This window comes from Sphaerodactylus townsendi, linkage group LG02 (assembly GCF_021028975.2).
Source record: "Sphaerodactylus townsendi isolate TG3544 linkage group LG02, MPM_Stown_v2.3, whole genome shotgun sequence".
NCBI classification, from domain to species: Eukaryota; Metazoa; Chordata; class Lepidosauria; order Squamata; family Sphaerodactylidae; genus Sphaerodactylus; species Sphaerodactylus townsendi.
In genome coordinates, this window is record NC_059426.1 from 107,200,552 (window position 1) to 107,228,153 (window position 27,602).

Below are 27,602 nucleotides of genomic sequence, written 5' to 3' on the forward strand. Positions count from 1 at the left end.
TTACCATAGCAACACTTTTAAAAATCTGCACAGCCAATCAAATGTCCAGTGGCCCATCAGAAGCTTTGTTGACTCCATCCACTTTCTAAAAATACTTGATGGGCACCAGGAAAGGTGTCAGTGGGTGTCAAGGTACAAACAGGCACTGTGTTGGCGACTACTACTCTATGGTGACCTCTAAAGCTTGGATTCTTATCTTGGAGGTAATTACCCAAGGCTGATAATTAGGCCTTGGGGAGATAACAACCTAGCATGGCTCTAATCGGTTATTTATTGCATGTGTCAATAAACATTATTTGTGTTTTTCTCACAGTTTTTCTCACTGTGCTGGTGCCTATTTGGGCTGCTACATTGCAGTGCTGCTACATTGGGCTGCTGCATTGCAGCGCTAGTAATACTGTGCTATTCTCTGTAACAGAGCTACTCAAAATTCTGGAGAAAACGCAGTTTAAGACCCAGTGGAAGGCATTTATGAGGCAGCTGATTCCATCTTTGCTGCAGTGTGGCAAGAAAGTTTGCAGGTTTGCTGCTAAAACACCCACATTGATTACCTGTTGATTCTTTTGCCTTTTTTCCCCCTTTTGTGAGCTGTAGACAGATCCAGGTCTACCCAAAATTAACATGTGATTTGGGTAGCTTAGGGTGTAGCCTTAACCGAAGGAAGGGAGCTGGGAATTGCAGAGGGAAACTGTTATTAACTAGTGGCATCCACTAGAGTTGCCAATAAGCGTAAAGAAAAATGTCATTTTTCCTGATGGGGCAGGAGGACATCTTGCATGACTGATTCCCACCCCTTCCTTTCAGAATGGGATTTTCTTCTGCTGTCTGTTTTTGCTAGTGGGAGTCGTCCATCTTCAGTTGTTTTCCTGCCTCAGCCAGGGAGAGCAGAATTAGAAATAGGCTCCTCAGAATTAGAAATAGGCTCCATGTCATTTCTATTCAAATCTTTGGTTTTTTTTAAATTACACTGAGCAGTTGTTGGTCCCTGAGTTCACTGCCATCCTGAGGAAGACTGGGGAGATGGACTAGGAGAAGATCCAAGCATAGGGCCAGATACTTCTCTAGTCCTTTCCCCCATAGGATCCACTACAAGGCCACAAAAGGGAAAAGGGAAAATCCACTTGGCTGACAAAAGCAGCTATGAAGGCAGTGGGGAATGGGGGACCAAGTAAATGCAGGTAGTGGGCAGGAAGACAAGGAGGGCAAACTTTCCTTGGAAGAGGAGGAGGTGCCCATTGATGCCCCCAAACTATCTTCACTCTTTTCAAAGCTGGAAGACTATCAGTTCCTCTTACCAAAGTCCATTGCAACCCTGGACCTCCCTTCCAGGAGGAAGGGAATAATCCTTCCAGTTCTGTCAAAGGTAGACCCAAGGGAAACAAGGAATACTTTCCCCAATCTGTGTCCACCCAGAAGACTTTCCATCTCCTGAGGGTTTTTTTTGAGACTGTGCTAAAGAAGGAATGGGTCAACCACTCAGCTAGTAAACATTTCCCAACCTTTATTAAAAGTTATATGCCCTTCCAGAGTTCACTAATAAGCTGTTGCAGGTTCCATTCATTGACCACCAGTGTCAGTGTTGCAGTCATCAGGTCTATTTTCTGAGGGTTGGTGAAGAGTCTATTCAGGGGTCCCTGGACAAAAGGTTTGAGTGCCTTCAAAAGAGCCCGTGAGGCCACAGTCATGGCAATCAGAACATCTGCTACAGCATCAGTTGTGACAAGAACAGCCATCATGTGCACCAAGAAGCTCCTGCAACTCATTACAAGCTCGGACAAGAGGATTCTGGATGGAACCTCCAGACTACTCAAAGCAGATACTACATTGGACTCATCTTCTCCTCGTGGGAGATATTTCTAATCTATGTACTCTTCTATATTGTTACTAGATTTCTCTTGCATAAAATACTCTGGAAAATAGCATAGGTTCTTAGTTGATAGAACTTAATATAGATTTAGCTTAATGGTTGTTGTTCGTATTTTTATATTACCTATGTTGTAGAAAGTTGTAAGCTAATTGTGACTCTATATTATATAGTATTTTTTATTTCTTCTTTGCTTCTCTCTTTTTATCCTCTGATCTTTTCTTCATGAGTCTAAGGATAAGATTAAACATATTAACTCTAGTAATTTTTATTAGTGTTATAGAAAAAATAATTAACTTTGTTTTGTATTGTAACTTTGTTTTACTACTGTAACTATAATGAAATTTCTTTATTGATGTACTCTTTTAATTGATACTTAATAAAGATACTTTAAAAAATAGAAGAGTAATGTATAGGAATTGGCAGTTAAAGCTTTTCATGACATTAAGGTAAATGTTATCATATCTAAATAGCATCACATTAAATCTCTGTAAACGGGACCGGGCATTTGTTCTCCAGTCAGTTGGCAAGTTTAGCACCCAAACATATTATATCTTTAGGAAATAAATTTTTATACAAAGAAGCATAGGCCGTTTATGCACCCAGTTCATGCGCCCGAGTTTACGCTTGGCGTGAAGCGAAGCTTCGCAGGCGTCGCGAGCAGGCGAAGAGCGACAGAAGGCAGAGGCGACTCCGCCGCGGAGCGCCTGTTCTCCTCCCTCCCACTTACCGTGTCGTCCTGCATTAAGCCTGCGGTAGCAGCCCATACGCTGCCCTCCGACCTGGAGGTGGGAGGGACGGTGTCGGCGAGATTCGGCGCCCACTGGAAGGAAGGAAGGTAAATCTTCCTGCTTGGCCCGGTTAGCACGCCGCGGGAAGGCGCCCTCAACAACAACCTTTAAAGGGTTGTTGTTTGGCAACCTGAGGCACGCCCCTACTTGAGGAAGGAAAGCGCATTCGAATGCGCGCTGCTGCGTTGCAGCAGCGGCATCTCCGAAACAGCGGCCTGAAATGGCGTTTTACCCCCAGGCCGTCGTATTTGGGCCGTGCAGAAACGGCCATAGTTGCAAGTGTTATTAACATCTGTTGAAAAGCTTATGGGCTTTGCAATAAAGTCTTCAATGTAGAGAGCATGAAACTGAGCAACTGAAGGACCACTTAAGAATAAAGTCACAGAGAGTTCACAGGAAAAGATACTGAATTCTGTAAAAAAAAAGATGTATATTCTGAAATTTTCACATCTGGATTCAGTGCTCAGACAAATGAAGCTGTTGTTGAAGCTTTCTTTCTCATTGCTGTCCATATTACTGAATGTAACAAGTCCCATATAATTGGGGATGAATTGGGGATTGGGGATGCTGCTAGTAGAAGCAGCAAGGCTTGTCCTCAGGAAAAACAAGCAAGAAAGATGAGACAGATCACAATGTCAAGTGACACTATTTGAGATGAACAAAGCCATTTTTCATCAAGTAGCTGCAGAAATGAAAGCATGCTCTTGCTTTGCTTTGCACTTTATTTAGATGAACCAGCAGACATTTTCTCTTGTGAAAGGAACGTGGAAGAGGATTATATCTTCTCTAAATTACAGACCACAACTACCTGTGAAGAAGTGTGTGGACACTGGGGAATGTTGTCACCCACACCACAGACACCCACTACATCATGCTTCATTAACATGTGTTGGCCATGACATTCCCTTTGGTCTCACCTATGTCTGCTCTGAGGTTGTTAAGATTGTTAATCATATCCAAGACATTGCCAGTGTGGAGAGCCAATGTGGTGTAGAGATTAGAGTGCTGGACTAGATTTTGGGAGACCCATTCTATCATAGAAGGTTGTTGGGTGATTTAGTGTCACTCACAGATTTTCAGCCTAACCCCTCACAGGGTTGTTGTGAGAATAACATGAAGGAGACTCAAGTAAGCCACTTTGAATGCATAACGGGGAGAAAGATAAGTAAAGTTTCATGAATAAATAATGCCTCAAATTCCAGAAATTTTCCATCAGCAGTTGACCTTGTCTTTAACACATTAAGTAGTAAATGGAATGTCAGTCATTTTTCAGTACAACGAGCCATCAAAGAATTGTTACTGTAGAGTTTGTTCATTTGCAAGAAGATAATATGCTGAACATAATCATTCAGGATTCTGACCCAGTGACCTTTTGGCAAAAGAAAGGCTGTTAAAGTCTTTAGGGGCTCCTCTGAATGAGGGTCTGAAACCTTTAGGGGCTCCTCTGAATGAGGGTCGTGTGGAGTTGGTGAAACAAATATATTGACAAATTAGTGGCCACAGTATATGGTTCTCATGGTAAACTGTGAAAGCTAAACAGAGCTTTTTGGGGAATGTATGCTATACCAAACAAACAAACAAACAAACAAATAAATGGTTGAAATGGTAGTGTGGCCTTGGTCAGAAAGAAAACATGCATAATTAGTTTTGTGGTTCTCTAGAATATAGAAAACATTTCAAAACACTTCTTTAAGATGTGCAGTAGCTCCATTGTAAAGGTACAATTTTCTCTGTTTTGCTGTTTGTCGGATATATGAACAAGCTCTCAACAGTATGTATCTTGGGGCCTAAGATGTGTATAAGAGAAAGGAAGTGCTTTACATACCGTAAATAAGAATCTCATCTCTTGAAGGTCTTTCTACAGTTGAAGGAATATTTTAGTATCTTCCAAAATTTACTTTCTTAGTTTGGATTCTTTTTGGCTTATTCTCTAGGGAATCTTATAATTTTTCTTTCATTTATTACAAATAACTTCATTAAAAATCACTTAAAATTGTTATGGAACAAATTTTCTTTCAGTGTTGTGCTTCTTGAGTACTTAACTTCATGGTCTCCATATGTTTGCTTTTAGTGCTTTTATGGCTTAAAATTACAGCCTTTCCATAATCTAAGCTCAGCAGTGTTTAACCAATTCATTGCAATTTCAAGCTGCATTTGTCAGCATATGGAGAAAATGTCTCTTGAGTATATACCTAACTCACATGTCATATTTTTCTCTTATCAACCCAGAGTGCTGATGACATGTCGAAACAATTACCATGTTGTGATGTTTGTTCATTAGAAAATGCAGGCTTTACAGATTGGTATTGTCAAAAACATTCACGGCTGGAATGAGCTAATAGTAGATGGGGCTACATTTTGAGGGTCCATAGCTTTGAACCCCTTGAACCCCCTTTGAACCCCTTGAACCAAACTTCACCAAAACTGGGTGGCATCATCAGGATAATATCTTGCTGATACTGGCCAGGTTTGGTGATGTTTGGTTCAGGGGGTCCAAAGTTATGGATCCCCAAATTGGGTGCTCCCATCCCCCATTGTTTCCAATGGAAGCTAATAGTAGATGGGGCTACCCTTTTGAGAGTCCATAACTTTGGACCCCCTGAACCAAACTTGGGTGGTATCATCAGGAGGGTCTCCTAAAGATACTCTGAAATGTTGGTACTGCTAACCTAAACATTCCTCCCCTGACAGGTTGTGTGAATGTCCCTTCTAAAATGACACCTGCCATGTGCAATTTTAAAAATATGTACACTAAAAATAATGAACTATTCTTTTAAAAAGCAGGGTAGTTTTGAGTCACAGTGAACAGGCATATTCATTCCAGTTTTTATTGTAAGATCCATTGTTTAAAACCCTTCCCTAAAAAAAGCTAAGGTTTTTGTATTTTTAAAGTTATTGTTGATACCATATTGTTCTTGTTGACCCTCTTTTCCACTTACAGAGCTAGTTTACTGTTTTTCTTTGAAAAAAATATTCAAAGACATTTAACCTACTGATGCCTCAATTAATGTAATTTTATTGGTCTCTATTTTTATTTTTGAAATTTACCAGTAGCTGCTGCATTTCCCACCCTCGACTTATACGCGAGTCAATAAGTTTTCCCAGTTTTTTGTGGTAAAATTAGGTGCCTCGACTTATATGCGGGTCGACTTATACACGAGTATAAGAAGGAACCTGAAAGAGAGGTTTTTATTTGGCACCAAAAACTAGAAAGGATAGGCATGGTGTAAACTGCTATGGACAGGGAGTTTCAAATCTGTACTACATCAAAAAGGCAATTTCTATGTTACCCTCCTACCTTATCTTTGTAGATGGGTGTTCAGAACAGGACTTCTACACAAGATTTTAGATTCCAGTAGGTTCATGGGAACAAGTAGACCTTTGAGTATCTTGTTTCCAGATCTTTTAGAACTTCAAGAATAATAGCTAGCATATTAAATTATATATAGAAATGAATAGGAAGCTGGTAAAGCTTTTTCAATACTAGGGAGAGATGTTCCCAGTAGATAAGACTAGTTTTCAATCATGATGCTGCATTTTGTATCAGTTGATGTTTCTAAAGGCATCTCCATAAACAGCACAGTGCAGTATATTCAATTTGAATGTGACTGGAATATGCTAGTGTTCTAATATGTGTTAAAATATAGAATCATAGAGTTGGAAGAGACCCCAAGAGCCATCAAGTCTAACCACCTGCAATGCAGAAACACTCCAACCTGTCTTTAAAAACCTCCAAAGGAGGAGACTCCACCACACTCTCAAGGTAGTACATTTCACTAGTGTTTAAATATGCTAGCATTCTAACCAAAGTTTGCCACGGGTACAAAGTTGCCAAGGTCACAGAAGAGACATGCATGTCCCCCTGTAAATATGAATCCACTAGTGAATTGGATCTCAGCTGAGTTTTCAATATCAGTAGAACTTTCCTGTTTTTCTACTCCTGTAGCATCTCATTGAACTCTCTGAAATTATGGTCCTGGTGAACTGGCAGAAATTATACCTCGCCTTCTATTAGGGAAAATTTAGTCTGGATCTAACCCATTAAACTGTCTCTCATCTTTAGGGAGAGTTCTTGTCTGGATTGGGTTTATTGACTGGCCCTTGTCCAGCCTACGACCACAGCCAGGCACCTGTTCGCTTCTTCTGCCTCACTTAATATAACTGAAAAAGAGAAGGAGAGAAAAAGGCCAGCAACATTCTGATAGCTCACTCAAAATGCCTGAATAATTTTTGCCAGAAGTTTCAGGCAGATCTCATACAGTAAGATAAGTAAGACTTTAAACACTTCAAATAACATGAAGTAAACATTTCAAATAACATGAAGTAAAATCTTGGCCATATTTTAATAGACTAAGCTTGTGTTGCTGATACCCCTTCACTAATATGCAGAAATTTGTGGCAATTAGTTGTGTGGTACCATTCCCATCATCTGCCATACCGTTCACTGCTGTGATGACTGTGTGGTTTTTCACCCCATATGTACACAGCCTTGCTTTTGAAAAAGTTAAGACTTATATTACTATATTTAGGAGTAATTTCTAAAGTACAAATCCAGTCTTTGCCAAAAGGGCTAAAAATGCAAAGTGAGATTAGGGAGTAGCTTTGCATTTATTTGTACAGATACTGAGAAGCTACAAGTAGCCTATATATATCCAGGTTGGGCTGGTAGGGACTTTACAGTCAGAAAACATGGTTTACATGTCATGAAACTCCACAATTTCTCATGTTAAACACTGGAAAGTATACCCTTGATTTGCAGTTTACATCCAACTTGTCATTCTCCAGCTGTTTTCACTTGGGAACAACCAGTGAAGTGGAATGCAGGGAATATTTGAATAAGGAACTGGGGACTATATACTCTGAAATAAGACTTGGGCCACCATAACTCATTTATCTTTGTTCCTGGTGTTACCCAGGATAAAGACACAGTCTTTCAATAATGTGGGGAAAATTAGCTTAGAGCAGACTGCTTATTAATATTGCAAGAGGTTTAGTAGGGAATCTTTAATACCAGTGTATACGAAGATCAGCTCTTGAAAGAAAATCCACACAGGGGAATATAATGTAAATTGACAATCTTTATTGTAGGGATGAGAGGTTCATAAGCACTTGATTCATGCAATAAACACAAACACACACACACAGTTCCTAAGATATAAATAGGTTGGAAAATAGGTTTGATATAGAAAGGGATATGGGATATATATATGGGTAATATGACCTGATTGCAACATGAAGAAGCTCTGGGGTTCAGAACCAAACGACCAGCATCTGGTTCCAGGGGACAATGGTTGGGCACAGTTACAAAGATGGAAACATGTCAATGGCACTGGGTGATTGGCTCTTTGGAGGGTAGGATATTTATAGGGTGAAGAACCACCTTCCGGGGTGTCAGGGTGACCTTTGGGAGGCACTAGGACAGCTTCTGGGAGATGTCCAGATGGATTGTTTGAGAAACAATAGAGTGGTCAGGAGAAGTTAGTTACAGAAGGGAGTATCTGGGTTAAGATAATCAGGGGAGACAATGTCGTCAGTGGTCCTCTTGTGGCTGAAATGAGTATCTATTCAGCAGGGCTACTGTATCATGTTGAGGACACATTCTTCTTTGGCTGTGGAGCTGAAAATGTGCTGGTATGGCAAGCAAGCTGAGATCATGAGAACAGAAAGAAAGAAAAAATTCCTGGAAGTTCCTTGTAGGTAGACCTGGCTATTGCCCAAGAATGGACTCCCCATCTCTGCAACACCAGCATCACACTTTAGGCTGGCACGCGGGCAGGGACTCCTCTGAATAAGTACTCCTTCTGCTATGCCAGGGTGGTGTGGTAACACTGGGGAGATTGTGCCTTATGAGATGGTCTAGCACTGTGTCCAGACCAAACCTTTGTTTTTGCAGAAAATGCTCCTAAGTGTTATATTTTTATATGAAATGCATTCTTTTTTGGAAATGCTATGAAACAAAGTGTATGGATTTGACACAATGCTGAGGCACCCTGGTGATAGAACCAGAGGTGGGATCCAACCAGTTTTCACCACTTCTTTAGAAGTGGTTACTAATTTTTTCTGAGTGCTGAGAAGGGGTTACTAAAGCAACCTCCCTGCCCAATAGGGACTGGAGGTGCGTTTGTGCGGCGGTGCCACTGTTTGAATCCCACCACCATCGGAACCTGTTATTAAAATTTTTGGATCCCACCACTGGATAGAACTCTATGAATAGTAGTGGCCTGAGGCTCATTTTGGGACTCTGAGTTATGCAAATTTCAGTTCAGGCTTTTTTTTACTTCTCTGTTTGGAATGAGGTACTGAGGATCAACATCATGTGAAAGCTGTCTTCTCTCCCTCTCTCTCTGAACAAACACACATGGTTCCCATTGCTAACCTTTGCAGACCACGTCACACCCAACAATGACTCAGTCTCTGAAGACAATACTTGAAGCAGATGGAGAAGTAAGACAATCACATGCTGATTTCCACTGTAGCAAGTTCCTTTTAGATGCCAAGGCAGAACATGCCAATGCAAATTAAGTTTAGGAGCAGATGTCTTTAGGAGGAGGCATCATAGACTTCGTAGGAAAAATATTCTGGCTGAACTGAATACTTGCTGTGGAGCACAAGTGTTTTTCTTTTCTCCTTCTGGGTGGATGGGGGGAAACATCCATATGATGTTGGTCCAGATGGTCTTTCCCTATCTTGGGCACACATTTACCATACCAGAAGTGATGCCTGTGAAGCTCATTTTGTGGGGAGGTGTTCATGTTCTCCCAGCCCCATAGTGGTTTAGGGCCTATTTTCCCTCCCCAGCCAGCTCTGTTAGCTTCCCGGCTCACCCTTCGCTACTTTGAGTTAGTGTGGTAAGACCTTCTATCCCCCCATCTCCACAGTCTTGTCACCTCACATGGCGCTGATTCAGGTGAGTGTGGCAAGGCCTTCTTCTTTTTCCAGCCCAACTCTTGCTCAGCTCTCTGTGGCGGTGACTGAAAAGCATTGTCTGTGCATGCACAAACAACACTTATTTAAAAGTGTTTAACCTCCCTGGTTTTTTAAGTTTCACATTTTTATGCGGACCTGTTGGGGATGACTCACTTTGGAATTAGACATATAAAATTCCAAAATAGTCCTCTGGTGTGGGCAGGGTAGGGGGAAATGTTGGCCGCATGAGCCTGAAGCAAGAAAGTGCAGTGAAACTACTTTGAGGATATTCCATTGCAGTGGTTAATACGTCTGCATGGAGACCAACATTAGGTTACAAAGCCAGTCTTTCAATAATTGGTCTTTTCTCTCAGAGATCAAGGACAAAGATGGTTGTCAGGGAAAGGGGTTCACCACAATACCCTTTAGTAGGTGGTGTCTCGCAAGGGGTGATCCTCTCCCCAATTCTTTTTAACATTTATATGCATCCCCTCATCCAGCTGGTTTGATATATGTTGATGGTACCCAACTGTATATGTTGATGGCTGAGCAGCCAGGCACTGTCCCAGTCTGGTTGATTACCTTGGTGAAATGGCTACAAAAGAGTTGCTTGAAATTAAACCCAGCAAAAACAGAGGTCTTGTGGCTGTGTGTGGGTGGTCTGGATTGGGGAGTTCAACTTCCCACTCTTAATGAAGGTAAGCTAACATCCTCCTCCTAGGATGGAGTTGAGCTATCACCACCCTCCTTAATCAAGAGTGGATGTGATTCCGGATGCCTCCATGTTTTTGGAGGGCCAGATAATAAACACTGAGAGAATGGCATTTTTCTGCCTTTGCCAGGCCTGGCATTTACCCCTTATCTGGCCCACTCTGACCAAACTGCAATGATGAATGCAATGATCACCTCCATTTAGACTACTGTAACTCACTCTATGCAGGATCTCCCTAGAGATTGTTCTGGAAATTACAACTGGCATTCCACCCAGAGAGAATTATACTCTCAGGGAAACAATCTGCTGGTGTTCCCTGTTTCCAGAATTATCCAGCTGTCCTTGATCAGGGCCAGACTTTTTTTTTTTTGCTCTGGCCCAGGCCTGGTGAAACTCTCTATTTAGTGTGACTCAGGCCCTGTGGGACAGGCCCTGCATGGTGGAGATATTCCACCAGGCCTGTGGTTGAGGACAGTGCTTCTCTATACATTTGTCTAGGTTTCCATCTTCTCTACTTCTTTCCCCTTCATTCTCTTCTTTCTTCTTTTCCCGTGCCCCAAAATTCTCTCATTTTAATCTCTCCTTTGACCATATCTGCATATAACTATTGGGGGTGCCAGAAGATAACAAAATGAAATGGATGTGTATATTTAATGGGTATCTCTTTTTATTCACTTCTGATGATTTTACTGTGAATGTATAATCTCTCTATAGAATTATTTGTGTGTGTTCATTTTTGGAAGTCATTCTGAGCTCAACTTGTGGGAAGTTTTGTGAAAAAAAGATGTATAAATTGCATGAAATATATTTTTTAAAAAAATAATTAGCACTCTGCAGAAACAGCATCTGAATATTTTCCATAAAGATGTGCTACTTTTTTCTTGTCAGAAATAGGCTGAATTGAGCAAACTAAGTAAAAGCTTACCTACTGGTGTCCTGTTTGGTGGTGAGAAACAGATGTATAGAGTATCTTTTTTTCCCTATAGGACTTGGTTGGGTTTATTTAATTTTTAAAAATTGGATTACATGTGACTGTTGATTCTCTCAGTGTTTGTGGCAGGTATTCTTTTTTGCTTAGCCTACTGAGTTGGTTTCTTATATAAGAAATAGACTTTTGGGCTTCCTAGTACCCTTTTCCATGTTGGATTTGTTTGGAATTGATATTGGTTTGGTGCCACCTACAGCCTTCATGCAAACTTTGTTTTGAAATTGGCATATGTTCTCTTTTTTCTCTGGACCATGAAGAGGTCCTGTGAGCTTTGGCTGTATTTATTTTTGTCTCTGTCCAAGCAGAGGCAACAGCTGTTGTGGGGACAGCTAAAACTTAAGGCTGGGGATTTTACCAAGAATCTCCAACTATGAAGGCTAACCATTTTATGTTTGGTGGGATTAAGCTAGCACAGTGCATTTTGGATTACTGATTCTTATATCTTATTCAGATTTTATAAAGAGGGCTTGTTGGTATGTGGAAGCAGACATTAGTCCATTCAGAAAGAGATTCATTTGGCGTGTAAAATGTGTGCTCAGATCCCTGGTATAAGCTGTGAAATGCAGCCATTTTAGAGATGGGGTACAACAAACATTTAACACTTTGAATGAGAGTTTAAAAATTATATGAAGCACTGTCCAGAAAAGGCTGCATAATGAAATGCTGTTGAAATAGACTGAAAGATAATTAACACTCAAATCCCTGCTCTGAAATATTGCCCTGGATGAACAATTTGACCCTGAACATAATCAGACTTGATACTAAAGAGGCACAAGACTAGCCTGCATTATTGGTTTGGAATCTCAGGGTACGATTAGAAAAGATAAAGCAACTGTTGTGAAGCTAAGTAGTTCTAGTTTTCAGTGTCTGGATAGGAGACGTCCTGAGAACCCCAAGTAAACCACCCTCAGTTCCAAAACGGGGTATAAATGGAACAGGTGCTGTGACCTGGATGACTCAGGCTAGCTGATCTCATCAGATCTCGGAAGCTTAGCAGGGTCAGCCCTGGTCAGAATTTGGATGGAGACCTCCGAAGAAGTGCAGGGCTGCTATGCCAAGACAAGCAATGGCAAATCACCTCTGAAGTCTCTTACATTGAAAACCCCACCAGGCCTCACCATAAGTCACTTGGGACAGCACTTTCTACCACCAAATGGAACAGATACATTGAAAGAATGGAAAATGGTTGCTAGTGTTTCTCATCAGAGGCTTGCTTGAGAGTTACAGAAAGCAGTTGCCAGTTTCTTCTTGTGTAAACTGTTCCTCAACCTCTGCTCAAGTGGTAGTTTGGTGGATTCTGCACGGGCTGAAATCACCGGCGTCAGCCTGGTAAGTACACGGGGGGGGGGGGGGGGGACTTCCCATGGCTGCCGGCTCCAAATCGAGGCAGTGCCGCTCTTCCCCCTCCACCTGGTGTTTACTTGACTCGCTAAATAAAACAGCGCCTTCCACCTGGTGCCGGGCGAATGGCGCGCCTCTTTTTTGGTATGCCACTTTTTAAAAACCTACCTCCTCTTCCTACATAGCATCGGGGAGATGAGGGGAAACTTCTCCTGTCCTCCAACCCCAGGGCGTTGCCAGGGTCACATGGGTGTGTCCCCCAATCCTGACAGAGGAAGAGGTAGGTTTTTTTAAAAAAGCGGCATGCCTCATGCAGAGGCGCTGCCACAGGCTGCGGCAGCTTGCACACATGTGTCATGTACACCAGTGCTGTGCCACTTCCTGGGCCCATGCAGAATCTGCCTCAGTCTTGATTTAGTTCCACTTATTTGAGTAGCATTGCAGTGTGAATTAGTGTGAAGAAATTCTTCCAAGCACAGAAAATGCCTTTTTAGTATGAAAGGAAACTTTTTAAATCCAATCAATTGCAAGCATTTCTAGATAATATTGCGCCCAGGATTAAACTGGATTAAACTAAATTTGTGTGGGTGAGGAAGTCACCCTGTGGGTTGTCTTCTCTTTTCCCCAATCCAAAATCTTTTTGATTTATCTGAATTCTGTGACAATGGATGTCACATGTGTCCTAGAGTATAAGCGGAATATGTTTTATTATTTAAACTTCTGTCATGTTCCTCAACCAAAAAATTATGAAGTTGAGTGAAAGGGAGAATCAATCATGCATTTTCTACGTACACAGATTAGTACTGGTCAGTGATTAGTACCCCAGTTCTCGGTTCTGTTTGGAGAAAAGGAGTTGCTCATTGAAGAAGGAATCCTTTCAGCATGATGATCTGTTTGATATCTGGAAAGATCACAAGAAATGTTGCTGTGTCCCAAAGATCCATATCCCCTATTTTGAGAAGGGTTCCAACATTGTTTGGAGCCCTTTCAAACAAGGATACATACTAATGAAGCACTGCTTTAATACAGGTAAAACATTTACCAGATTTGCCCCCTTCTCTGCTGAAGAGGAACTGGGCAATGCAAGCATACTCCTACAGCTCACTTAAATGGAAATATTTGTATGTAAGCATATTTAGTTCTGTTGAAGTTAATAGTATTAAATGACTATCAGGGTTATGAGGTGTTCCAAATTTTCTTCCATAGCTATCCTTTTCTTTGTTTACTGCAAATTGCCCAGTAACTGGCACAAAATATGAACCTCTCATTAAAACAATATCTCATATCTGAAACAAGCATGACTTCTAGCTGAAGTATTGCAGCAGACAGGAGAACCAGCTCTAAGCATGGTTCCAGTTCAGGAAATAAAATTTTATGTCCAGTTCATAATTTTCATAATTTTTCTAGATGACATGATTTTTTTTCTCCCTTTTCTTAACTAGTATTTCATTTTCTCTGTAAATCCTGATGAATTACATTTGGATTCTTGATAAGAGTGCCTTAGTTTGGGGCATGCATTTCTTGAGAGAGGGAAAAGACAAAATCCTAAGTATTTTTGTTTTATTCTATGCATTTATCACATCCTTATCCTGAACTTTTTCCATGAATGAGGGATTATCCCACTAGGGTATTATCCCTATTCACTAGCAGACCTGCGATATAGTTAGACAGAATGAGTATGTCTGACCTAGTGGTCGCTTCCTGAGTGGTGATCTGAACATTTGCTTGTCTAATGCAAGTTCAATAGTATTCCTTAGTGATGTTGCTGAAGTGTGCTTGAAATGCAGTCCTTAGTTACTTGTCTATTTTGTAGAAGAACAGGAGAAAATTGGGTTGTGTCTGATCAACCCTTTGTGTGAATGGAAAGTATATTTACACATGCAGCAAGAATCTGGTGATTTCCACAGATTTTTCCATAAATTGTACCTCCTTGATGTATGTCCTCAGAAGCAGGGTTTGAGGTGGCACAAGAAGGAGGAGGGATAAGTGACCAAGGAGCATCTTTGAAGAAGAAAAAGAGAAGTTTGGATTTATATCCTCTTCCTCTCCTGTAAGGAGACTCAAGGCGGCTTACAAACTCCTTTTCCCTTCCTTTCCCCACAACAGAGTCCTTGTGAGGTAGAGAGGGCTGAGAGAGTTTTGAAAAACTGTGACTAGCCCAAGGTCACCCAGCAGGCATCATGTGTAGGAGCAAGGAAACAAATCCAGTTCACCAGATAAGAATCTGCCGCTCATATGGAGGAATGGGGAATCAAATCCTGTTTTCCAGATTAGAGTCCACTGCTCTTAACCACTACACCTATACTGACTCTTTTGTGAGTGTGAATTTCCCATTAATTGTCAGCTTCTTAGTCTTGTCCTTTTTTTTGCCAGTAGTATTACTTCAGATGTAGGAGCAGTTCCAGCGTGTATAAACACAATGTTCATGATCTGTTCTTGTTGCAGAGAGCCAACTTTTGCCTTGGAATAACTTCACAAATGAATGCAATATCCCTGGAAACTTCATGTGCAGCAATGGACGCTGCATCCCAGGAGCCTGGCAGTGTGATGGGCTGCCGGATTGCTTTGATGAAAGTGATGAGAAGGAATGTCGTGAGTGTCCTCTGCTTTCTTGTGTATTTTTAATAGAAAGATTCACCAGTGTAAAATCACCTGTACTTTTAGTAAGTATTTTAGCTGTGTATCGTCTATAACTGGATTGTGTATTGAGAGCAACAACATCCGCCTTGAACCAGGTGGCATTACCATTTATTTAGTTATCATGCTGGTATCCTGGCCTTTCTCTAAGGACTTCACAGTATCATATGTGTCTTTCTCATTCATATAGCAGGTGGCAGCATTCCTACCCTACTCAGGCCTGCACAGGCCAGAGGAGGGGCCCTCTAAGATAGTAGGAGAACATAAGAACATAAGAACAAGCCAGCTGGATCAGACCAAAGTCCATCTAGTCCAGCTCTCTGCTACTCGCAGTGGCCCACCAGGTGCCTTTGGGAGCTCACATGTAGGATGTGAACGCAATGGCCTTCTGCGGCTGTTGCTCCCGATCACCTGGTCTGTTAAGGCATTTGCAATCTCAGATCAAGGAGGATCAAGATTGGTAGGAGAGGGTGAGGTACAGCGATATAAGGCTAGGGATGGTAACTTGCTATTCAGCCCCTGAAGGACCAAGTCTCCTTTCATGTGACTTTAAAGGCGCCTGAAGTTGCCCTGCCCAGAAGAAATCCTTTAAAATACAGGAAGCCAGGCAGAGCCAGACCTCGCCTGCCACACTGGAGGAGTGAGGCTAGAACGATGGGGCTCAGGGTTAGTTAAAATCCCTGCCCCACAGGTCTACATTTTCCTTTCTGTAAAGCCCAAAAGGATACGTTTAAGGAAGCATTGCTTAAAAGGACTTATGTTTTGCTTATAAATCAGCAATAGCCATTCACTGACCACACAGGATGTTTATGCTATTCTTTTATCTTTGGGATATAGCAAGATTCTGGTGATGATGAACAGAGTAACTGCCAATAAAATATAAATAGCTGCAAAACTACAGTTCATAAAACTATCGTCTTTACTTGGTTTGGGTTAAGATTGTCGATTGATGTGGCTAGAGGAACTGTTCTTTCCCTTCCTAACTGGATTAGATTATTAAAATGTTTTAGGTAGGTCATTTTTATTTCACCTAAGCAGAGATAATCATCCTGTTCTTTCCTCTTCCCGTACCTCTGTCTTCTACCTTAACTGGTCTCATGAATAAATTTAAAACTGACATACAGGGGAAAGAACCTGGGAGCAGGTGATTCATTTCCTGCATTGGCCTGTAGTTGACAAAGGAGCTCAGCGAAAGCAAAAGAAGTAGCTCTGATACGGCTTGAATTTCAACTAATTCTTGAGGGTTGTCAGTTTTGTTTTTTATTTCATTTATAGTCTGCCTTTCCACTATAAAATATCAGTGTTTTATAAAAAAGATTCAGTAAAATCAAAATGCTAGGAGACACAACAAATCTCAGATGCCTTGTAAACGTTGTATAAAATTAAAGAATGATTGGGCTCTAGGTTTCAACTGAACATTCCATAGTGAGACTGCCACCTCTGAGAAGATTCTGCTATGTATCTTTAAGGATTTAAATTATTCGTTACCGGATCATGGCCTCATACATAGCTTTTCGCTGATTCTTATTGGCAGAAGAATTTCCTTGGTTATTCTTGGCTGGGACCTAGAACACGTATGTTAAAAGTAAGTAGCGCATGTTGAATATTGGGCAACAGTCAGTGTTGTTGACTGAAACCAAAGATTATAAGCTGCCCATGTATTGCCTCAGAAATCAGATAACCTGCAGCATTTTGCAGTATTTACAGTTTCTGAAAAATCTTTAAGGATAATTCCATAAAGACTGAATTGAAACAACCAATTGTCAAGTTTACCATAGCATGTTTGATTGTGGCACATCTCTGTTTTATAAGTTAGGTAGGGATTAGCATATCAACCACAGAGGATAAAAAATGATGTGGTTGCATCTGTGTGTGTCCCTGCCCAATCTCAGTAAATGCCAGATTCAGGGGCAGTCCCAAACTGTGGACTTGTTCTTATAGGGAGACTAGCAGGGCACCCGTGCTTCGCTACGCATACTTCATCACAGGCTCTCTATGATTTTCGGGGTGACATTCAGCATACTTCTTTACAGCCTGTTTGTGAACTTTTGGGTGACGTGCAGCATATTTCCTCACAGCCTGTCTGTGGACTGATGGGCTTGTTTTCACATATTTTGCAGCAGCTTCATGTAGTTGTCTTTTTATAATGCAGTGTGTAAAGCACTTTCTGTGTTTAATTCCTCTTCTCCCTGTAGCGGTTTCAGCAGAAGGGATAGGTTCGCATGCGTTGTGGAGGGCAGTGTTAGAGTGCATTTGGCGCACCTTGGTGAAGGACATGAAGCTGGTAGTGTTTAACTGTCACCCTTAGAATGCAGCATGTCTGCATGTCTGTGGACTGAGCAGTTGGTTTGCCCTTAGAATGTTCGCGCAGATGGCCAGAGATGAGCAGTGAAAACAGTAAATGTGTAATAACTCGAGTAAAACTGAATAATTTGAAAAATCCTTTCTTAGTGAGCACCTAAACCACATAATGAACTGGTGTGCCAAATTTCAACTTTGTAGGTTCGGTGGTTTTTGAGTTCTTTTGATGTCAGTGAGTCAGTCAGTGGTATTTCGCGTTTATAGATGTAGATTATGATTCCATTCATAACAACTGTGTTGATAATTCTCTGGTTACAAAGAACACCTACAATAAAAAGTTTGGACTTGTCTGAGTTAAGTTTTACAATAACTATCATATTTCACCAATCCTACCTTTAGCCAGTAGCTCAGGCCCTGCACTACTGCACCTTCTAATGTAATGTAAAATAATTTTACTGATGTAAAAGAAAAATAGAGCTAGAAGTTGTCAGCACAATGATTAGTCTGTGCTGAGTGTCTTCTAGAAATATTAAATAGTAATAATATGTGATACCCACAGGATAACTTGTGTATGGTACAGTCACCCAATTCCAGTTCTAACTACTATGAAAATATTTAGATGCATCTTAAACATGGGATCTCACTTCTCCATCACATTACAGAGATGGTCCAGTAAGGGCTGATGATTAAAGATATGAAGGATGCAGAGAGGCCCTGAAGAATCAATATTATCATGGCTAGAACAAGACAATCATCCATGGTCTCAAACCATGCCCTAGTACAGTGGTGGCGATCCTTTGGCACTCCAGATGTTATGGACTACAATTCCCATCAGCCCCTGCCAGTTGGCCAATTGGCAGGGGCTGATGAGAATTGTAGTCCATAACATCTGGAGTGCCAAAGGTTCGCCACCACGGCCCTAGTATGTAGCTTCACTGCAAAGGTGAAGAAAATCATCATGATCTAAGAGCTTCTGAAATTGTGCTTTTAATGGCATTCAGTGCTAAAAACTGTTCAGTGCCTAGTTCCTGTCATCCTTTCATAACATTACACTTGTTTTTGTAAGAATTCTATGACTTATGTGTTGAAGGTGTTGAATCTCAGACTTGCATGTCCAAACCCATAATCTATTGCAGTGTGTGTGTGTGTGTGTGTGTGTGTGTGTGTGTGTGTATTGATTCATTCATTCATTCATTTTACAGGCTGCCCTTCCCCATTCAGGCTCAGGGTGGCTTACAATAGTCAGATTAAAATTGAACTAATAAACAATATAACTATAAATCCAATAAAACTATAAATCATTGATAGCTTTCCTCCTTCATATCTCAGTGCCTTGAATAATAATCAAGAGGGGATATATCATTGATTTAAATAATAATCCCCTATAAATCAAAACATTCATACCTTCATCAGTTGGATAGGTAGGGGACAGGAAGAAGGGAGAAAGACAAAGGGGAGAGGGAGAAGAGAGCCAGCTGGTTGTATCCCATTTCTGTCCTCAACCATAGACCTGGCTGAAAAAGTATAAAGAAATATTTTCTTAACCAAGTAGTTAACATGCTATGGTTTCATATACATGATGAATTTGCATAATATACGATATATTAGAGATGCATTATGAGACATTTCAAAGCTTTTTGTGTTTGTCCAGAGGATGTTCTGAAGATGCCTGACAAAGATCAATGCTAAGCAATTTTGGATCTGGATGAAAGATCAACTTGGAATCATTTATATACTGCTCCTTGGAGGAGGTAGTACAAGTCTAAAAATAAATACAGTGAAACCTCGTTTTCTGTTGGTTAATCCGTCCGAAAACAATTGGCGAAATCCAAAACCAACGAAAACCGAGGCAATGTTTTCCATACATAGGAAATTAGCAGCAAGGTCACGTGGCATGGCAACGAAAGCAACGAAATCTGACGAAATCCGAGGCAACCAACGAAAACCGAGACATTTTCACACAAAAAATAGATGAAAACTAAAACCGACGATAACTGACATCAACAAAAACCGAGGATTTACTGTATTCGTTTAAGCCATATTTTCTCTCTTTCTTAAGCTGTGGTGTCTATAGAGCTTTGGTGTGCACAACTGTTTCCAGAAAATGATTAACTGCGCCAAAAGGCTGTTTCCCTAAACTGCAGCTTTTTACTTTGGAAGAATTAGTCCAAAACAACTGTCACCATCTACTTCATTATTCACCATCACTAGTTTTATTGCTTTTGTGTGTGTGTGTGTGTGTGTGTGTGAGAGAGAGAGAGAGAGACAGAGAGACAGAGAGACAGAGAAGAGAGAGAGAGAGAGACAGAGGCCCTTTCCGCACGGGCCAAAAGCGGTGGCGTCGGGCCGGTAAAACACCGTTTTGGCAGGGACCATTTGCACAGCCGCCGCTGCCAAATCGCTGCAGCAGCGCTCAGTTCCCGCCCAAACGGTGTTTTTGAACCTCGCTCGGGGAGTGAGGTTTTTTGCAAACGCTGGCTTCCATTCGGTGCCATGCGAACCGCACCAGGTGGAAGCTGGTGTTTCTCCCCCGGCCCTCCCAAACACTGCTTACCTCCCGTCTCCTTCTGTCACATTATGCAGGCCAGGAGACATGCCCCCCCCGGCCTCATTCTCCAGGGTCGTCGCTCTGGCCAGAGGGGGCATGTCCCCTGGCCTCCACAACGCAACAGAAGGCAACGGGAGGTAAGCAGCGTTTGGGAGTGGCGCAACCTGTGCAAAGACTGTGCCGCCGGCGCCGCTTCCAGTGGGACCATCCCGCGGGGGTGCACCAGCATAAACTATGCCGGCGCACCACCACCCCCAGCGCCCGTGTGGAAAGGGCCAGAGAGAGATCCTAGTACTTGTGAAATTCTTTTCAACATGCAACTAGTGCATGTAACTCTGGATGGATGAGTGCCAAGAAACTGAAACTTAACCCCACCCCCATTAAAAAAACCCTTGGAGGTTATATTGGTTGGGGCACGGTATGACTCAGGTACTGGGATGTCTCCTTATCCGGATAGGGTTGTATTTCCTGAAAGTAGCAGGGTTATAAGGTTAGGGGTGCTTCTGGACTTGAACCTCCTCTTGGTTAAACAGGTGGCTTTGGTGGTCAAGAGTGCCTTTCATCAGCTTTAGGCAATAAGCCAACTGCACCTGCTCCTTGGCAGGAAATATCTGGTCCGTGTAGCTCATGCCCTGGTACAGGGGTCTGCAACCTGCAGCTCTCCAGATGTTCATGAACTACAATTCCCATCAGCCCCAATTGGCCATGCTGGCAGGGGCTGATGGGAATTGTAGTTCATAAACATCTGGAGAGCCGCAGGTTGCAGACCCCTGCCCTAGTAATATCTAGTTTAGATTATTGCAATGTATTCTATGTGGAGTGTCCTTGAAGACTGTCCAGAAGCTACAATTGGTATGGAATGTTGTAACCATAAAGGTGGTTGTAGTGGGTCGAAGGAATTATATCTCTCTAGTCTTTTTTCCCCTACAGTGGCTCCCAATTTGCTTCTGGGTTTAATTCAAAGTACTGGTGTTGACCTTTAAAGCTCTATGTTGCTTGGAGCCAGCATATTTGAAGGACTGCCTACTCTAGTATGAACCTACTTGCCATTCCAGTCACCCTCAGTGGCCTTACTTTATATATATACATATATACAACAGGCTGTAGAAAACTGTTAGTGGGTTAGTGCCCACCAAGAGGGCTAGCCCCTCCTGTCTTTCCTCCCCCCTTGGCTCCGTGTCACCAGCTTACTCCTCGTCTTCATCCTCCTTCCAGATAGCTGCATTGGCACACAAGGTACCCACTGAGGGGGTGAACCCTCCTGCCTTTCCTCCCTCCTCGGCCCTATGTCACCAACTCCCTCCTCCTTCACCTGTTCCCAAATGCCTGCTCATCTTCCTGAATGCACAACAGTTAATGGCGCATTTATGGCCGCCAATAGTTGCAGCCCTCCCACAGGGAGCAACCAACACTTGCTCCTCCATAGGCAACTGCAGGTGATACAGTGACTGTAATTATTTAGCTGTTACGGCCTTAACAGGGGTAGGGGTTTTATTAAAGGGATTCTCCACCAGCTGCTAAAAATATAACAGCACACATAGGATTTTAAAAGTAGCAAAGGGGAATGAGCTCTCACGTTGGCAGCGAGAGGGGCCAGGAGGAGATCTTTTAGACTGTATGATACGAGGAAGGAATTCTGACAATGGATATTCCACAGAGTAATGCAAGAGTCCAAATTGAATTTAAAAGTTTTATATAAATTTGTTTAAAAATACAAACACACAGTGAGACATAAGAGCGCATACATTCAAGTTCCTAAGATATAAAAAGGTTTTAAAGATAGATTGGATGATAGAAATGGAGGGGGGTTTTCAGGGAAATTTGGGGGGGGGGGGGGGTGGGTGCCGGGGGGGGTTGGGGGGGGGGGGGGGGGGGGGGGGGGGGGGAGGGGGGGGGAGGGGGTGGGGGGGGGGGGGGGGGGGGGGGGGGGGGGGGGGGGGGGGTGGGAGGGGGGGGGGAGGGGTGGAAGGGGGGGGGAGGGGGTGGAGGGGGGGGGGGGTGGGGGGGGGGGGGGATGGGGGGGGGGGGGGGTGGGGGGGGGGGGGGGTGGGGGGGGGGGAGGGTTTGGGGGGGGGGGGCTGGGGGGGGGAGGGGGTGGGGGGGGGGGGGGGGGGGGGGGGGGGGGGGTGGGGGGGGGGGGGGGTGGGGGGGGGGGGGGGTGGGGGGGGGGGGGGGTGGGGGGGGGGGGGGGTGGGGGGGGGGGGGGGTGGGGGGGGGGGGGGGTGGGGGGGGGGGGGGGTGGGGGGGGGGGGGGGTGGGGGGGGGGGGGGGTGGGGGGGGGGGGGGGTGGGGGGGGGGGGGGGTGGGGGGGGGGGGGGGTGGGGGGGGGGGGGGGTGGGGGGGGGGGGGGGTGGGGGGGGGGGGGGGTGGGGGGGGGGGGGGGTGGGGGGGGGGGGGGGTGGGGGGGGGGGGGGGTGGGGGGGGGGGGGGGTGGGGGGGGGGGGGGGTGGGGGGGGGGGGGGGTGGGGGGGGGGGGGGGTGGGGGGGGGGGGGGGTGGGGGGGGGGGGGGGTGGGGGGGGGGGGGGGTGGGGGGGGGGGGGGGTGGGGGGGGGGGGGGGTGGGGGGGGGGGGGGGTGGGGGGGGGGGGGGGTGGGGGGGGGGGGGGGTGGGGGGGGGGGGGGGTGGGGGGGGGGGGGGGTGGGGGGGGGGGGGGGTGGGGGGGGGGGGGGGTGGGGGGGGGGGGGGGTGGGGGGGGGGGGGGGTGGGGGGGGGGGGGGGTGGGGGGGGGGGGGGGTGGGGGGGGGGGGGGGTGGGGGGGGGGGGGGGTGGGGGGGGGGGGGGGTGGGGGGGGGGGGGGGTGGGGGGGGGGGGGGGTGGGGGGGGGGGGGGGTGGGGGGGGGGGGGGGTGGGGGGGGGGGGGGGTGGGGGGGGGGGGGGGTGGGGGGGGGGGGGGGTGGGGGGGGGGGGGGGTGGGGGGGGGGGGGGGTGGGGGGGGGGGGGGGTGGGGGGGGGGGGGGGTGGGGGGGGGGGGGGGTGGGGGGGGGGGGGGGTGGGGGGGGGGGGGGGTGGGGGGGGGGGGGGGTGGGGGGGGGGGGGGGTGGGGGGGGGGGGGGGTGGGGGGGGGGGGGGGTGGGGGGGGGGGGGGGTGGGGGGGGGGGGGGGTGGGGGGGGGGGGGGGTGGGGGGGGGGGGGGGTGGGGGGGGGGGGGGGTGGGGGGGGGGGGGGGTGGGGGGGGGGGGGGGTGGGGGGGGGGGGGGGTGGGGGGGGGGGGGGGTGGGGGGGGGGGGGGGTGGGGGGGGGGGGGGGTGGGGGGGGGGGGGGGTGGGGGGGGGGGGGGGTGGGGGGGGGGGGGGGTGGGGGGGGGGGGGGGTGGGGGGGGGGGGGGGTGGGGGGGGGGGGGGGTGGGGGGGGGGGGGGGTGGGGGGGGGGGGGGGTGGGGGGGGGGGGGGGTGGGGGGGGGGGGGGGTGGGGGGGGGGGGGGGTGGGGGGGGGGGGGGGTGGGGGGGGGGGGGGGTGGGGGGGGGGGGGGGTGGGGGGGGGGGGGGGTGGGGGGGGGGGGGGGTGGGGGGGGGGGGGGGTGGGGGGGGGGGGGGGTGGGGGGGGGGGGGGGTGGGGGGGGGGGGGGGTGGGGGGGGGGGGGGGTGGGGGGGGGGGGGGGTGGGGGGGGGGGGGGGTGGGGGGGGGGGGGGGTGGGGGGGGGGGGGGGTGGGGGGGGGGGGGGGTGGGGGGGGGGGGGGGTGGGGGGGGGGGGGGGTGGGGGGGGGGGGGGGTGGGGGGGGGGGGGGGTGGGGGGGGGGGGGGGTGGGGGGGGGGGGGGGTGGGGGGGGGGGGGGGTGGGGGGGGGGGGGGGTGGGGGGGGGGGGGGGTGGGGGGGGGGGGGGGTGGGGGGGGGGGGGGGTGGGGGGGGGGGGGGGTGGGGGGGGGGGGGGGTGGGGGGGGGGGGGGGTGGGGGGGGGGGGGGGTGGGGGGGGGGGGGGGTGGGGGGGGGGGGGGGTGGGGGGGGGGGGGGGTGGGGGGGGGGGGGGGTGGGGGGGGGGGGGGGTGGGGGGGGGGGGGGGTGGGGGGGGGGGGGGGTGGGGGGGGGGGGGGGTGGGGGGGGGGGGGGGTGGGGGGGGGGGGGGGTGGGGGGGGGGGGGGGTGGGGGGGGGGGGGGGTGGGGGGGGGGGGGGGTGGGGGGGGGGGGGGGTGGGGGGGGGGGGGGGTGGGGGGGGGGGGGGGTGGGGGGGGGGGGGGGTGGGGGGGGGGGGGGGTGGGGGGGGGGGGGGGTGGGGGGGGGGGGGGGTGGGGGGGGGGGGGGGTGGGGGGGGGGGGGGGTGGGGGGGGGGGGGGGTGGGGGGGGGGGGGGGTGGGGGGGGGGGGGGGTGGGGGGGGGGGGGGGTGGGGGGGGGGGGGGGTGGGGGGGGGGGGGGGTGGGGGGGGGGGGGGGTGGGGGGGGGGGGGGGTGGGGGGGGGGGGGGGTGGGGGGGGGGGGGGGTGGGGGGGGGGGGGGGTGGGGGGGGGGGGGGGTGGGGGGGGGGGGGGGTGGGGGGGGGGGGGGGTGGGGGGGGGGGGGGGTGGGGGGGGGGGGGGGTGGGGGGGGGGGGGGGTGGGGGGGGGGGGGGGTGGGGGGGGGGGGGGGTGGGGGGGGGGGGGGGTGGGGGGGGGGGGGGGTGGGGGGGGGGGGGGGTGGGGGGGGGGGGGGGTGGGGGGGGGGGGGGGTGGGGGGGGGGGGGGGTGGGGGGGGGGGGGGGTGGGGGGGGGGGGGGGTGGGGGGGGGGGGGGGTGGGGGGGGGGGGGGGTGGGGGGGGGGGGGGGTGGGGGGGGGGGGGGGTGGGGGGGGGGGGGGGTGGGGGGGGGGGGGGGTGGGGGGGGGGGGGGGTGGGGGGGGGGGGGGGTGGGGGGGGGGGGGGGTGGGGGGGGGGGGGGGTGGGGGGGGGGGGGGGTGGGGGGGGGGGGGGGTGGGGGGGGGGGGGGGTGGGGGGGGGGGGGGGTGGGGGGGGGGGGGGGTGGGGGGGGGGGGGGGTGGGGGGGGGGGGGGGTGGGGGGGGGGGGGGGTGGGGGGGGGGGGGGGTGGGGGGGGGGGGGGGTGGGGGGGGGGGGGGGTGGGGGGGGGGGGGGGTGGGGGGGGGGGGGGGTGGGGGGGGGGGGGGGTGGGGGGGGGGGGGGGTGGGGGGGGGGGGGGGTGGGGGGGGGGGGGGGTGGGGGGGGGGGGGGGTGGGGGGGGGGGGGGGTGGGGGGGGGGGGGGGTGGGGGGGGGGGGGGGTGGGGGGGGGGGGGGGTGGGGGGGGGGGGGGGTGGGGGGGGGGGGGGGTGGGGGGGGGGGGGGGTGGGGGGGGGGGGGGGTGGGGGGGGGGGGGGGTGGGGGGGGGGGGGGGTGGGGGGGGGGGGGGGTGGGGGGGGGGGGGGGTGGGGGGGGGGGGGGGTGGGGGGGGGGGGGGGTGGGGGGGGGGGGGGGTGGGGGGGGGGGGGGGTGGGGGGGGGGGGGGGTGGGGGGGGGGGGGGGTGGGGGGGGGGGGGGGTGGGGGGGGGGGGGGGTGGGGGGGGGGGGGGGTGGGGGGGGGGGGGGGTGGGGGGGGGGGGGGGTGGGGGGGGGGGGGGGTGGGGGGGGGGGGGGGTGGGGGGGGGGGGGGGTGGGGGGGGGGGGGGGTGGGGGGGGGGGGGGGTGGGGGGGGGGGGGGGTGGGGGGGGGGGGGGGTGGGGGGGGGGGGGGGTGGGGGGGGGGGGGGGTGGGGGGGGGGGGGGGTGGGGGGGGGGGGGGGTGGGGGGGGGGGGGGGTGGGGGGGGGGGGGGGTGGGGGGGGGGGGGGGTGGGGGGGGGGGGGGGTGGGGGGGGGGGGGGGTGGGGGGGGGGGGGGGTGGGGGGGGGGGGGGGTGGGGGGGGGGGGGGGTGGGGGGGGGGGGGGGTGGGGGGGGGGGGGGGTGGGGGGGGGGGGGGGTGGGGGGGGGGGGGGGTGGGGGGGGGGGGGGGTGGGGGGGGGGGGGGGTGGGGGGGGGGGGGGGTGGGGGGGGGGGGGGGTGGGGGGGGGGGGGGGTGGGGGGGGGGGGGGGTGGGGGGGGGGGGGGGTGGGGGGGGGGGGGGGTGGGGGGGGGGGGGGGTGGGGGGGGGGGGGGGTGGGGGGGGGGGGGGGTGGGGGGGGGGGGGGGTGGGGGGGGGGGGGGGTGGGGGGGGGGGGGGGTGGGGGGGGGGGGGGGTGGGGGGGGGGGGGGGTGGGGGGGGGGGGGGGTGGGGGGGGGGGGGGGTGGGGGGGGGGGGGGGTGGGGGGGGGGGGGGGTGGGGGGGGGGGGGGGTGGGGGGGGGGGGGGGTGGGGGGGGGGGGGGGTGGGGGGGGGGGGGGGTGGGGGGGGGGGGGGGTGGGGGGGGGGGGGGGTGGGGGGGGGGGGGGGTGGGGGGGGGGGGGGGTGGGGGGGGGGGGGGGTGGGGGGGGGGGGGGGTGGGGGGGGGGGGGGGTGGGGGGGGGGGGGGGTGGGGGGGGGGGGGGGTGGGGGGGGGGGGGGGTGGGGGGGGGGGGGGGTGGGGGGGGGGGGGGGTGGGGGGGGGGGGGGGTGGGGGGGGGGGGGGGTGGGGGGGGGGGGGGGTGGGGGGGGGGGGGGGTGGGGGGGGGGGGGGGTGGGGGGGGGGGGGGGTGGGGGGGGGGGGGGGTGGGGGGGGGGGGGGGTGGGGGGGGGGGGGGGTGGGGGGGGGGGGGGGTGGGGGGGGGGGGGGGTGGGGGGGGGGGGGGGTGGGGGGGGGGGGGGGTGGGGGGGGGGGGGGGTGGGGGGGGGGGGGGGTGGGGGGGGGGGGGGGTGGGGGGGGGGGGGGGTGGGGGGGGGGGGGGGTGGGGGGGGGGGGGGGTGGGGGGGGGGGGGGGTGGGGGGGGGGGGGGGTGGGGGGGGGGGGGGGTGGGGGGGGGGGGGGGTGGGGGGGGGGGGGGGTGGGGGGGGGGGGGGGTGGGGGGGGGGGGGGGTGGGGGGGGGGGGGGGTGGGGGGGGGGGGGGGTGGGGGGGGGGGGGGGTGGGGGGGGGGGGGGGTGGGGGGGGGGGGGGGTGGGGGGGGGGGGGGGTGGGGGGGGGGGGGGGTGGGGGGGGGGGGGGGTGGGGGGGGGGGGGGGTGGGGGGGGGGGGGGGTGGGGGGGGGGGGGGGTGGGGGGGGGGGGGGGTGGGGGGGGGGGGGGGTGGGGGGGGGGGGGGGTGGGGGGGGGGGGGGGTGGGGGGGGGGGGGGGTGGGGGGGGGGGGGGGTGGGGGGGGGGGGGGGTGGGGGGGGGGGGGGGTGGGGGGGGGGGGGGGTGGGGGGGGGGGGGGGTGGGGGGGGGGGGGGGTGGGGGGGGGGGGGGGTGGGGGGGGGGGGGGGTGGGGGGGGGGGGGGGTGGGGGGGGGGGGGGGTGGGGGGGGGGGGGGGTGGGGGGGGGGGGGGGTGGGGGGGGGGGGGGGTGGGGGGGGGGGGGGGTGGGGGGGGGGGGGGGTGGGGGGGGGGGGGGGTGGGGGGGGGGGGGGGTGGGGGGGGGGGGGGGTGGGGGGGGGGGGGGGTGGGGGGGGGGGGGGGTGGGGGGGGGGGGGGGTGGGGGGGGGGGGGGGTGGGGGGGGGGGGGGGTGGGGGGGGGGGGGGGTGGGGGGGGGG

The 27,602-nt window shown here is 52.5% G+C and overlaps 1 protein-coding gene across 6 annotated transcripts in view; it reads left to right on the forward strand.

Moving 5' to 3' along the window:
• The window catches only part of LDLRAD3 (low density lipoprotein receptor class A domain containing 3), a 164,312-nt gene that overhangs the window by 38,474 nt on the left and 98,236 nt on the right, over positions 1–27,602 (forward strand). For 4 of the 6 annotated variants that reach the window (XM_048485613.1, XM_048485612.1, XM_048485611.1 and 1 more), the window contains exon 2: positions 15,048–15,194. The exons of 1 other annotated variant lie outside the window; for it this stretch is intronic. In XM_048485613.1, coding sequence (XP_048341570.1) covers positions 15,048–15,194 — 147 coding nt within the window. Of the gene's footprint in view, positions 1–15,047; positions 15,195–19,233; positions 19,292–27,602 lie in introns of those variants that run through there. One more of the 6 variants, XM_048485614.1, reaches the window with a different exon arrangement.